We start from the raw sequence: 13,046 nt of genomic DNA, 5'->3' as shown, positions 1-13,046 counted from the left end.
AAGTCAAGTGGTACCTTAATTGGGGAGGATGGGCTCATTGTAATTGCTGGAACGGAATCAATGGAATGGTATCAAACACGGGTTTTCATGAGTTTGATACCTTTCCATTCACTTCATCCCAGCCATTATTATGAGCCATCCTCCTCTCACCAGCCTCTTGTGATACTCACATAGGTCATACCTGTACATATTGGTCTCATACATATTGGTCTCTCTAGGTGGAGAATTTGGTGAAATCAAAGGATGTTTGTGTGTTGTAATGAAACTGTAAGGCCTATAGAGACAACTGATCCTTGCTGTCTCTCTCTCTGTAGGACAGAAGACTGTGATGATGGCAATCTGTTGGATGGTGATGGCTGCTCTAAGAAGTGCCATATGGAGTCAGGCTTCAATTGCAATGGTGAGTGAAGAACAGACAAGACTGCTCTCCTAATCCTTGTCTCCTTGACCACAATCCTTGACCACAACAGAAGCCCAACTAGACCAAAAAGGAAATTGCAAGCAGAAGTTTAAATTCAAACTCGGTCAAATGTCTTTATAAAGTTGAACACTAGTGTAAGTCAAGACACTACTTAACACTTAAGCAAAGAGTCATCACTGATCACATACATTAGCTCCATGCACTGATTTCATATCACAAAACTAATTTGTAGTCAGTCTGTGCTTAACCATCTCAATTTCCCCAAACTACGTATTATGCATACAATAATCGAATAGAATTCAAAATGAATCCATATGAACTCAAAGACTCAAACAACAGAGATGTGAATTATGAAGTGTATTTTTCTTTCCTGAGGTAAGTTTACTACTGCAGCTAGCTTGTTTTGATTTCCACAACACAACAACGCTGTCAAGCTGACACACTGCCTTTTCTCTGGTTTTCATTCAGAGACTTGGCAAGGTTAAAGTAGACATTGCACACACAGTAACAACAGCAAATGTCAACCTCACATTTGTGGTGTTCTTGTGTCGCCTATAAATGCATCTACCATGCTGGGGAATGCTTTTGTCCTCTTCCTTTATGATCATGCTCTTAGTTAAAGCAATGTGTTTTCTTAATATAAAATGTGTCATTTGGCTCACAATATAGATCATAAGGCAGTAGGCCCTAATGGTTACTGAGTAACTCAAATATGTTTACATGTTCTATTCTCACATACTGTATATGTGTATGTCCCAAATGGCACCTTATTCCATTACAGTGCACTACTTTTGACCAGAGCCTCATGAGTATTACTTGATTAATCTCAATTTGGGAAATTGTTTTATAACCTCAAGCATCATCAATGATTTACAAGGACAAGACAAGAATTAATGACATACACATAATATGTATATTTTTAAGTAGTACATTATAAAGGGAATAGGGTGCCATTTGGCACAGAATTTTGTGAATCTATTACTCAGCTAGGACGTCAACAGATCCTCAACTTCGTCAAGATTGAAAAAAGAAAGCAGCTCCGTGAAGGTTCAGAGATGCCGTGACTGAAAGTGTTACATTTTCTTAGGGAATAAACACGACCAGCAGGGAAAAAAACAGATTAGAAATTGCAACACTTATAAAACAGAATAATTTCACCACTCTCACTCAGTCATGCACAAATTTGCTTCCATGTTTGGGTATTCTGATGCTTGGCAACTCCTACAACACCAGAATGGATCATGAAGTCAATGTATCTGTAGCATGAACATCAACTTGTATTATCCTGAGAGTGATATTGCTGTGACAAACAACTGAAGTAAAAACACATACTGTATATTATGGTCAGCGCACAATTGGCCAAACAACCTGCTATGAAGTGGTTTGATTTCATATTGTCTAGACTTTACTTTTGAGACATAGTTCCTTGGATTAATTATGCCAATTCAATACCTTGTCAGTGACTGAACTCTCTCCTACCCATGCAGCTGTCTGTAACTAACAGACAGGGCCAAGTCCAGCCTCTGATGTTATGCACATCAAGCCCACTCATTATGAATATTTTGTGTATTACATGATGTTTTGCTATTTTATTCTCTCTGTTTTAACCTTTGTCAGACATCTTTATTATTAAAGCACATATTTCCAGTTAGGTAATGTTTTCTTATGACATCATCTACTTATTGTTATAAAATGCAATCCCCCCACCAGATTGTGTTAGTTCCAAATGGCACCCTATTCCCTATATAGTGCACTACTTTGGACCAGAGCCCTATGGGTCCTGGTCAAAAGTAGTGCCCTGTAAAGGGAATAAGGTGTCGTTTGGGACACAACCTTGTTCACCACATACCTTTCCCTCCATTGGTTCCCCTAGATGAACCCAGCCTGTGCTACGTGTTTGAGGGTGATGGTGTGTGTGAGGTGTTTGAGAGGGGCTCCAGCGTACAGGACTGTGGTTACTTCACCCCTCATGGGTACAGTGACCAGTGGGCTTCAACCGCAGCAGCTTCCTATCAGGATCAAAGCAGCTGCTCTGCCCTGGGAGCCACCGGAGAGCCCTCACTTAGCAAGGTAGCAGTGCTTTACCTCTGCCCTGTCCTTCACCTCCTGGATACAATTGTTATTTTTTCTGTAAATGTGACTATATTGAGTGTTGTTATGGAGGTTTTAAATAATTACTGCATGATTCCCCTTTTATTAAAGCTATGCAAGCCCCAGTACCTGGAGATGAATGAGAAGCCGTCACTTGACATATGGTTTCCATGCACGGCCCAGTCATACACTCAGACCCACTATGGCGAGGAAGATACAGTATGGCTAAAGGTACTCCAGTCCACTAGTTCACCACAGAGGATGCATGTGGCACCCTATTCCCTTTACAGTGCACTACTTTTGACCATAGCCCACACACTATTTGACCCTCTCCAAGGTAATATTCCAACAGTCCTTTGTTATGTTCCAGGGCACATCTTTGTACTTTCTCCCAATTTGTCATGCCATGTTTGTCACTGTTTCTGTTGTCATATTTTCCCCTGTATCATTACCATGCAATCTAATTACCATTGAAGTGGGGAACATTCAGGAACTGATTATTATTAAGTTGAACTCAGTTTGTTGTTGTCATAAAACCTCTAATTGTTGTCCCAGGTGGGATTTGCGCAACCTGGAGTTGCCACGTCTGTCATCATCTATCTGGCCTCAGACGGAGCCTGGCCTGGAGAGCAGTGCAGGAAAACAGTCTTCATCCAACTGTGTGATACTGGTGGCAGAAACCACTCCTTGGGTATGAACTTGAACTAGCAACCCTGTTCGCCTTGACAGACAAAAGAGCTGACTGACTGTTTGAATAAACATTTTCCAAGCCAAGATGTCTTCACACATATGTAGAGATAGGGTTATGACTAGGGACAAGTTATGATGGATGGTTACAATGATGGCCATGTGATATTTAAAGTGTAGTGAGTAAGCATCCATGTCTTATTCCTGTCTGGGGCTCCATCTCAGTTCCTCTCTTCGCAATTCCTCGCCTCCTTCTCAACTGTAGTTGAGGATAAGGTCCGAGGTCCCTCCCCTTGGACTTTCTTGTTCAATATGTTTTGAGAAGATGAGGAATTGAGGAAAGATTCTTTGAAAAAGGGCCTGTGTCTGTCCTTAGGTTCCTTTGAGCTGTCGTGCCAACAGAATCCCTTGGTGGTGAACGTGACACACAACCTGAGTCAATCCTTCTTCCTGACTACCGCTGTCATCCTCAACTTCTCCTCGCCCTTCGTTGCCGTGACGGGAGTCGCTCTGCGCACATCATGTCACTTCAGCGCCTTTGCCCTCACTAGGTGCGCTGAGGGTGGGGTCTCCGAGGACTTCCACATGCACACACACGTGCACATATGTACATGTACAGGCACACACATGTGCACACACAGACACACACACACACAAACAGTCATTCAGGCATACACACAGACATACACAACAAGTAACATTGCTGTGCAAACACACACACACACACACACACACACACACACACACACACACACACACACACACACACACACACACACACACACACACACACACACACACACACACACACACACACACACACACACACACAAAGAGTGTGATATATGTTACCATATCTGTTGAAGATTGAAATAATCAACAAAATTCTAAGAACTTTGCTAAACTCATACCTTTCTCTCTGTGTTTCTCCTCTCCCTCTGTGTGTGTGTGATTATGGTGGCCCAGCTGTTCACGACGGCCCTGCCAGACGGACACATGCAGTCCTCCTCAGCTGGAGCATGCCTCTGTCACCTGCAGCCCCGGGACAGAGAGGACTGAGTCCTCTCACTGCACTGTCCACTGTCATCCAGGTTTTACCCTCACTGTGTTCAGTGGCAAGGGCCATCCACCCCATCAGGTAAGCACAACACTATGATTAGACTAGGGTTTTACACCATCAGGTAAGCACAACACTAGGATTAGACTAGGGTTTTACACCATCAGGTAAGCACAACACTAGGATTAGACTAGGGTTTTACACCATCAGGTAAGCACAACACTAGGATTAGACTAGGGTTTTACACCATCAGGTAAGCACAACACTAGGATTAGACTAGGGTTTTACACCATCAGGTAAGCACAACACTAGGATTAGACTAGGGTTTTACACCATCAGGTAAGCACAACACTAGGATTAGACTAGGGTTTTACCCCATCAGGTAAGCACAGCACTAGGATTAGACTAGGGTTTTACACCATCAGGTAAGCACAACACTAGGATTAGACTAGGGTTTTACACCATCAGGTAAGCACAACACTAGGATTAGACTAGGGTTTTACACCATCAGGTAAGCACAACACTAGGATTAGACTAGGGTTTTACCCCATCAGGTAAGCACAACACTAGGATTAGACTAGGGTTTTACCCCATCAGGTAAGCACAACACTAGGATTAGACTAGGGTTTTACACCATCAGGTAAGCACAACACTAGGTTGACAACCCTAGAACCTCACTCTATTTAAACAATTCAGAGCATTATAGAAATCATATATACATTATATATGATATGCCCCCTCCACTTTATCCCCCTACACATCAACATTGAATTTGAGAGCATTGTGAAAGTAACATGAAATAGTACTAGCCTACTATGACTGTCGAAATATAGGAACTACTACAAGTAGCAGCAGTAGTAGATATTTATATTACTGTAGTAGTATGCCATAGCACATCAGGACTGTAATGTTTATTTATTAATCTTCAATTGAAAGCGAGAAACGGAGCTTCAGTGTATACATGGAGCATGGGACCGTGTTGTGAGCTGTCAGCCAATCGACTGTGGCCCCCCTGACCAGTCTCACGTCTACTTGGCTGTCTTCAGCTGCCCCTGGGGCACAACATTAGGCAAGCAGTGCTCTTTCACCTGCAACCCCCCCGCCATACTCCAGGGTATGTATGATTAACAGTATGATTAACAGTACAGTTGTAATTATACAAATTGACATACCGTGTGTTGTATTCATAACAGTTTATAGGTTTACATGATTATAGGTCCATTTATCATTTTAATGAAGTGGGAATTTGATATTCATTCAGTCATTTACACAAAATGATTGGCCCAATCTAACATTTTCTCAGAGTGGAAAATAAATTAGCTTGACCATGAGGCTGTTATTGCTGTTTTCTAGTTCACCTGAGGAGTCTCAGTCTATTACCTCATGTTGGTTGGGTGCACAGAGGGGCTTGGAGTCTAGCCCGGCGTGGCATCATGGCGTTGGAGTGCGTCTGTGTTGCTCTGCTTTAACCTATTAGCGGTTGTTGTAAGGCAAGGCTGCTCTGCCGGCCCTGGGAATGGGACTGAACTGAACAGCTTGGCAGTTGATCTTGGTCGACTTCCAGTGGACAGATGCCTTTAGACTCTGTGTAAATAGGAAAGTAGCAGGTGACAGGTGAAGAGAGGAAATAAAGCAAACAAGAGAGGGCTTCTAACTCTGGAGTTGCCAGCAGGGCCAAGTGGGGCTCACGCTGGTAAGAACATGCTTGCTTAGAGCCCGCCTGCCATTTCATTTTTCTGTACCTCAGGGCCCCTGGCTTCTAGCTTCTATTACAGTGTTTTGTCCCTGGCTTCTAGCTTCTATTACAGGGTTTTGTGACTGGCTTCTATCTTCTATTACAGGGTTTTGTCCCTGGCTTCTATCTTCTACTACAGGGTTTTGTCCCTGGCTTCTATCTTCTACTACAGGGTTTTGTCCCTGGCTTCTATCTTCTACTACAGGGTTTTGTCCCTGGCTTCTATCTTCTACTACAGGGTTTTGTCCCTGGCTTCTATCTTCTACTACAGGGTTTTACCCCTGGCTTCTATCTTCTACTACAGGGTTTTACCCCTGGCTTCTATCTTCTACTACAGAGTTTTACCCCTGGCTTCTATCTTCTACTAAAGGGTTTTACCCCTGGCTTCTATCTTCTATTACAGGGTTTTACCCCTGGCTTCTATCTTCTACTACAGGGTTTTGTCCCTGGCTTCTATCTTCTACTACAGGGTTTTGTCCCTGGCTTCTATCTTCTACTACAGGGTTTTGTCCCTGGCTTCTATCTTCTACTACAGAGTTTTGTCCCTGGCTTCTATCTTCTACTACAGGGTTTTGTCCCTGGCTTCTATCTTCTACTACAGGGTTTTACCCCTGGCTTCTATCTTCTACTACAGAGTTTTGTCCCTGGCTTCTATCTTCTACTACAGGGTTTTGTCCCTGGCTTCTATCTTCTACTACAGGGTTTTGTCCCTGGCTTCTATCTTCTACTACAGGGTTTTACCCCTGGCTTCTATCTTCTACTACAGGGTTTTGTCCCTGGCTTCTATCTTCTACTACAGGGTTTTGTCCCTGGCTTCTATCTTCTACTACAGAGTTTTGTCCCTGGCTTCTATCTTCTACTACAGAGTTTTGTCCCTGGCTTCTATCTTCTACTAAAGGGTTTTGTCCCTGGCTTCTATCTTCTACTACAGGGTTTTGTCCCTGGCTTCTATCTTCTACTACAGAGTTTTGTCCCTGGCTTCTATCTTCTACTACAGGGTTTTGTCCCTGGCTTCTATCTTCTACTACAGAGTTTTGTCCCTGGCTTCTATCTTCTACTACAGGGTTTTGTCCCTGGCTTCTATCTTCTACTACAGAGTTTTGTCCCTGGCTTCTATCTTCTACTAAAGGGTTTTGTCCCTGGCTTCTATCTTCTACTACAGGGTTTTGTCCCTGGCTTCTATCTTCTACTACAGAGTTTTGTCCCTGGCTTCTATCTTCTACTACAGGGTTTTGTCCCTGGCTTCTATCTTCTACTACAGGGTTTTACCCCTGGCTTCTATCTTCTACTACAGAGTTTTGTCCCTGGCTTCTATCTTCTACTACAGGGTTTTACCCCTGGCTTCTATCTTCTACTACAGGGTTTTGTCCCTGGCTTCTATCTTCTACTACAGGGTTTTGTCCCTGGCTTCTATCTTCTACTACAGGGTTTTACCCCTGGCTTCTATCTTCTACTACAGGGTTTTACCCCTGGCTTCTATCTTCTACTACAGGGTTTTGTCCCTGGCTTCTATCTTCTACTACAGGGTTTTACCCCTGGCTTCTATCTTCTACTACAGGGTTTTGTCCCTGGCTTCTATCTTCTACTACAGGGTTTTGTCCCTGGCTTCTATCTTCTACTACAGGGTTTTGTCCCTGGCTTCTATCTTCTACTACAGGGTTTTGTCCCTGGCTTCTATCTTCTACTAAAGGGTTTTACCCCTGGCTTCTATCTTCTACTACAGGGTTTTACTCTGAAATCACTCACTCACATGATCACTACCCCAAGTTATTATTGACAACATAACGTTTTCTCTTCCGAAAGGAAAAGGGGTAGATAGATAGATGGGTCGTTCCACGAAATGAGTGCCTTTGATATTTTAAGTAGAGATTGTGCACAAATATTGCATTTTTTAAAGCCTGTTATATTAAATGAAGTGCCCTTTAATATAAACCACATGGACAATTCAATACATCTGTGCATTCTCTGTGACTTTTAGGAAGATTTTAACCCACTTAACCCACAAAGTCATTTCTGAAGATGATTATTTATTTAATGTTATTAGTGATTCATTTTAAAGTAAAAAACAACAACCTCCCCCTCATTTTAATGTCAACCCTGTTACGTGAGCTGAACTCTCTTTTTAATACGGTGAAACTTTTCCTGTTAAACTCTGAGGCCCTCAGGTGGCATTTTCTAAGCGACAATTAACCCTTGTGTTGTCTTAAAGGTCAAAGATGACCCGCCACAATGTTTAACAGCAGAGAAAACCCCCTAAATTATTTTTTCAACTTGAAATTTGATTACTTTTCCTAGTGACCCCAACATTAGAAAAAGGTAAACATCGCCTTTGTTCATATTTCCATGAAAGCTGTACACCATCAGGGTACAAAGATTGTCTGAGGGTCATTTTTGACCCAGCAGTTATAACATTATTTACACACTACAAAAACAACAATGACAAATTGAGATTATGTGTGCTACTGATTGAACTCAGCCAGCAGCTCTTGAAGAGGAAGATCACCATGGTTGGCACCTGCACTCTTCGCAACAAGGGGGAGAGAGGCCTTCTCATCAAAGTTTGCCTTCACCCCCACCACCACTCTAGTTTCTTACCTCCCAAAGAGGAACGAGAATGTAGCCCTCCTGAGCACACTGCACAAAACGGCGGAGATCAGTGATCGTGAGGACAGGAAGCCAGCCATCATCCTGGACTACAACCACAACAAAGGAGGCATGGATAACCTGGACAAGGTGATTGGAACTTACAGCTGCAGGAGGATGACTGCCCGCTGGCCAATGGTTATCTTCCATAACATCATTGATGTGTCCTCATGAAATGCCTTCGTGATATGGAACAAGATCAACCCTACCTGGATGCCTTATAAGCGGAACAAGAGGAGGGTGTTCCTGGAACAGCTGTGTAAGGCACTTGTAACACCACACATTCAAAGAAGGGAGCGCCACCCCCGCACAACAGCCTCTGCAGCACTTGTGAAAGCTGTTCAGGGGGCTGAATCTTGTCCTGATCCACCTGAGGCTTCAGCTGGGGCAGGCAAGAGGAGGAGATGCATATTCTGCCCCTCAAAGAAGGACTGTAAAACAAATACTATGTGCTGCACATGTGAGAAATACATCTGCAAAGTCCATGCACACACACTTGTACTCTGTCCTACATGTGCTAATTAGAGTTGATTGATTTATGTTCTTCACGTTTTTGTTTTGTATCTATCTTATTTTATTCTTATTTATTATTGTTGTTTATACAACTTGTGGGTTTGGGCAATGGTTCTAAAAATGGGAGAAGACTAGTGTTTTGTAGTTGAATTCCTCATTGTAGAGTATATAAGAATATATCACTATGTTGCTAAAAAAGTTCAAGACTGTTATTGTTCCCTTCAATAAAATGTATACAAAACAACTTTCTGCACATTTCTGCTACTTTCTTAGGCTATACAAGTGCTATCTCTTGGGGGGTTTGGTTCGCAAACTGTCTCCATGTTAGGGAATAGCTGGGTTTGAAAGTCGGTTTGAAATAAAGTATGTCACCATTTACCATTCTAAAAGTATTTTATTACATTTTTTACAATGTATTTTTTTCTTCATATCTTTTTCCTAATGGTGGCACTCTAAACATGCACAGATTCCCATAGGAACACAGCCATTTTAAAAGTGCAGCACTGTGCCATGCTATCATTTTTTGTCTTACGGGAATGATATACATTTGAAGTCGGAAGTTTACATACACTTTGGTTGGCGTCATTAAAACTCGTTTTTCAACCACTCCACAAATTTCTTGTTCACAAACAATAGTTTTGGCAAGTCGGTTAGGACATCACAAGTACTTTTTCCAACAATTGTTAAACAGACAGATCATTTCACTTATAATTCACTGTATCACAATTCCAGTGGGTCAGAAGTTTAAATACACTAAGTTGATTGTGCCTTTAAACAGTTTGGAAAATTCCAGGAAATGATGTCATGGCTTTAGAAGCTTCTGATAGGCTAATTGACATAATTTGAGTCCATTAGAGGTGTACCTGTGGATGTATTTCAAGGCCTACCTTCAAACTCAGTGCCTCTTTGCTTGACATCATGGGAAAATCAAAAGAAATCAGCCAAGACCTCAGAAAAAAATTGTAGACCTCCACAAGTCTGGTTCATCCTTGGGTGCAACTTCCAAACGCCTGACGGTACCACGTTCATCTGTACAAACAATAGTACGCAAGTATAAACACCATGGGACCACGCAGCCGTCATACCGCTCAGGAAGGAAACGTGTTCTGTCTCCTAGAGACAATGTACTTTGGTGCGAGAAGTGCAAATCAATCCCAGAACAACAGCAAAGGACCTTGTGATGAGGAAACAGGTACGAAAGTATCTATATCCACAGTAAAACGAGTCCTATATCGACATAACCGGAAAGGCCGCTCAGCAAGGAAGAGGCCACTGCTCCAAAACTGCCATAAAAAGCCAGACTACAGTTTGCAACTGCACATGGGGACAAAGATCATACTTTTTGGAGAAATGTCCTCTGGTCTGATGAAACCGAAATAGAACTGTTTGGCCATAATGACCATAGTTATGTTTGGAGGAAAAAGGGTGAGGCTTGCAAGCCGAAGAACACAATCCCAACCGTGAAGCACAGGGGTGGCAGCATCATGTTGTGGGGGTGCTTTGCTGCAGGAGGGACTGGTGCACTTCACAAAATAGATGGCATCATGAGGTAGGAAAATGATGTGGATATATTGAAGCAACATCTCAAGACATCAGTCAGGATGTTAAAGCTTGGTCGCAAATGGGTCTTCCAAATGGACAATGACCCCAAGCATACTTCCAAAGTTGTGGCAAAATGGCTTAAGCACAACAAAGTCAATGTGTTGGAGTGGCCATCACAAAGCCCTGACCTCAATCCCATTTTGTGGGCAGAACTGAAAAAGCAAGGAGGCCTGCAAACCTGACTCAGTTACACCAGCTCTGTCAGGAGGAATGGGCCACAATTCTCCCAACTTATTGTGGGAAGCTTGTGAAAGGCTACCTGAAACGTTTGACCAAAGTTAAACAATTTAAAGGAAATGCTACCAAATACTGATTGAGTGTATGTAAACTTCTGACCCACTGGGAATGTGATGAAAGAAATAAAAGCTGAAATAAATCATTCTCTCTACTATTATTCTGACATTTCACATTCTTGAAATTAAGTGGTGATCCTAACTGACCTAAGACACTGAATTTTTACTAAGATTAAATGTCTGGAATTGTGAAAAACTGAGTTCAAACGTATTTGGCTAAGGTGTATGTAATCTTCCGACTTCAACTGTACAGTACATATGAAGTCGTAACCTTTTTATTGACGTAATCAGATCTCAGGTCTGATTCCCAGTTCATCCACTGTAAGATCACATGACGTGACTTGGCCACTTGAAACAAGATGCGTCTGGTTTGATCTGGTTTGGGTAGTACCATCACCAGGCGATAAATTCATTAATAGACCAATAAGAAAGATAGTTCCAAACCTTTCTGCATTAACAGCTAGTTTTCAGTTTTCCCCTCCCCACTCAGACCACACCCACACAATCCTAGCAAAATTCTTGCTTGAGAAATTGCTCTTTACTAAGAGCCTATCAGCATTGGACCTTTAACAATTTAAATGTGCAATAAATTGCCCTTCCCTGTTGCACACCAACAAGCCTCCATTCCCCTTGCTGACTAAACTCCACTCCATGTTGAAGGACGTTTCTGATGAACTCCAGAGACCAGCCTTTGTGGAATTCAGCTCTGACTACATCGATTCGCCCAAGGTCAATACTTCAAAAATGTTTAATTATGAAACACTAACCTTGTACCTATGTTTGTCCTCTGTAGTTGCGTACCTTTGTTTGCTGAAATTCATACTTTTTCAATAAACGTTAATCAAATACAGTTGTTAATCAAATACAACCACCCAGTTACAGTCAACCCTTTTACTTTATTTGGCACTTAATAGCCACTTACTATAGTACACTTTTTTACATTTAACTTCTAGAGGTTGGAGAATGTGTTTTTTATTAAGTTGAACATGTGCTCTTTACGACAGAATTTAAAACATTTGGTGAAATGTTTTTTTCACCAAGTTACACTACCCAAATGCACCTAATTGGTGGAACGACCCAGATGGCAACTCCCAACAGATGTTAACCGCAACCTACCTTGTTATTGACAGCAGTTTGTTTTAAGCTGTTTTAAGTTGGCTACATAGACTACTGCTGGATCACTGGCTGTCAGTCAATGAGCTCTTCTGAATTGTTTGATAGGTTACCGATATTGACCCAACATGCATGTTGATCCCAGTTCCTATGTACTCATTTCCATGCGTTACTCAATACTCAGCGATTCCTCCTTATACAGCTGTATTGGATTTTTTATAATGATTGCAACACTAGAGCAAAGCTTAAAGACCTCATAAAACACTTTAAACCATGTAAAATATTCATTACATTTTATAGACCAATAAAATGAACACAACTTTTAGAGTATTATGATTACATATACATACCAACATAACCTTGTGTGGGGCCTTAGATAATTTAGCTCTAGGCACCGTCAGGTATGGACACATACAATACAATTGATCATAATGAAATCACCAACAGTCCACAAACTTACCTTATGTCTTAGCATTCAAATGAATGGACTGATTCCAGATGTCAGATTCATTAAGAGTGTTAATAACTAACTTAATAACAAACTACTGATCATTGGATTACAATTCTGTTCGAGGTTTGAATAGATTTTGTGCCTTTATTTGTTTTGCAGGGGACAGTGATAGGTTGGTGTGCCTAGATGATGGTCTATGGTCCTTCCCTGAAGCCTACTGTAAGATAGAGTGCCCAGAGCCTCCAACAGTACCCAACGCCAAGCTCCTAGTGCCCCAGTGCGAAGGTACAGGGCATGATGTGGGTACCGTATGCCGTTACAAATGTAACCCAGGTTGCTATGTTACTGGCAGCCTAAAAACAAAGTCCAGAAAGTGAGTAATGTGTTATGTATCACTTTTTTTGCTCTGCTCCATAAACGTGTTATAGAACAGTGTTAGA

The 13,046-nt window shown here is 41.9% G+C and overlaps 1 protein-coding gene and 1 long non-coding RNA gene across 2 annotated transcripts in view; both read left to right on the top strand.

Moving 5' to 3' along the window:
* LOC120056312 (pappalysin-2-like) overlaps positions 1–4,070 on the top strand; it is a 54,959-nt gene extending 50,889 nt beyond the window's left edge. Inside the window, exons 14-19 of the mRNA XM_039004551.1 lie at positions 315–400; positions 2,295–2,491; positions 2,624–2,743; positions 3,068–3,203; positions 3,576–3,761; positions 4,066–4,070. Of these exons, the coding sequence (XP_038860479.1) occupies positions 315–400; positions 2,295–2,491; positions 2,624–2,743; positions 3,068–3,203; positions 3,576–3,761; positions 4,066–4,070 (730 nt within the window). The remainder of the gene's footprint in view (positions 1–314; positions 401–2,294; positions 2,492–2,623; positions 2,744–3,067; positions 3,204–3,575; positions 3,762–4,065) is intronic.
* A 99-nt stretch (positions 4,071–4,169) lies between these two features.
* LOC120055868 lies at positions 4,170–12,971 on the top strand. The gene is made up of 3 exons (XR_005477729.1): positions 4,170–4,337; positions 5,193–5,370; positions 12,766–12,971. It is a non-coding gene; the product is annotated as an uncharacterized LOC120055868 (long non-coding RNA).
* Positions 12,972–13,046: the final 75 nt, after the last annotated feature.

The sequence above is a fragment of the Salvelinus namaycush genome, chromosome 11 (assembly GCF_016432855.1).
Source record: "Salvelinus namaycush isolate Seneca chromosome 11, SaNama_1.0, whole genome shotgun sequence".
In the NCBI taxonomy this organism is placed as follows: Eukaryota; Metazoa; Chordata; class Actinopteri; order Salmoniformes; family Salmonidae; genus Salvelinus; species Salvelinus namaycush.
The sequence above is the reverse complement of the archived record's forward strand: the minus strand, read 5'-3'. Positions and strand labels throughout refer to the sequence as shown.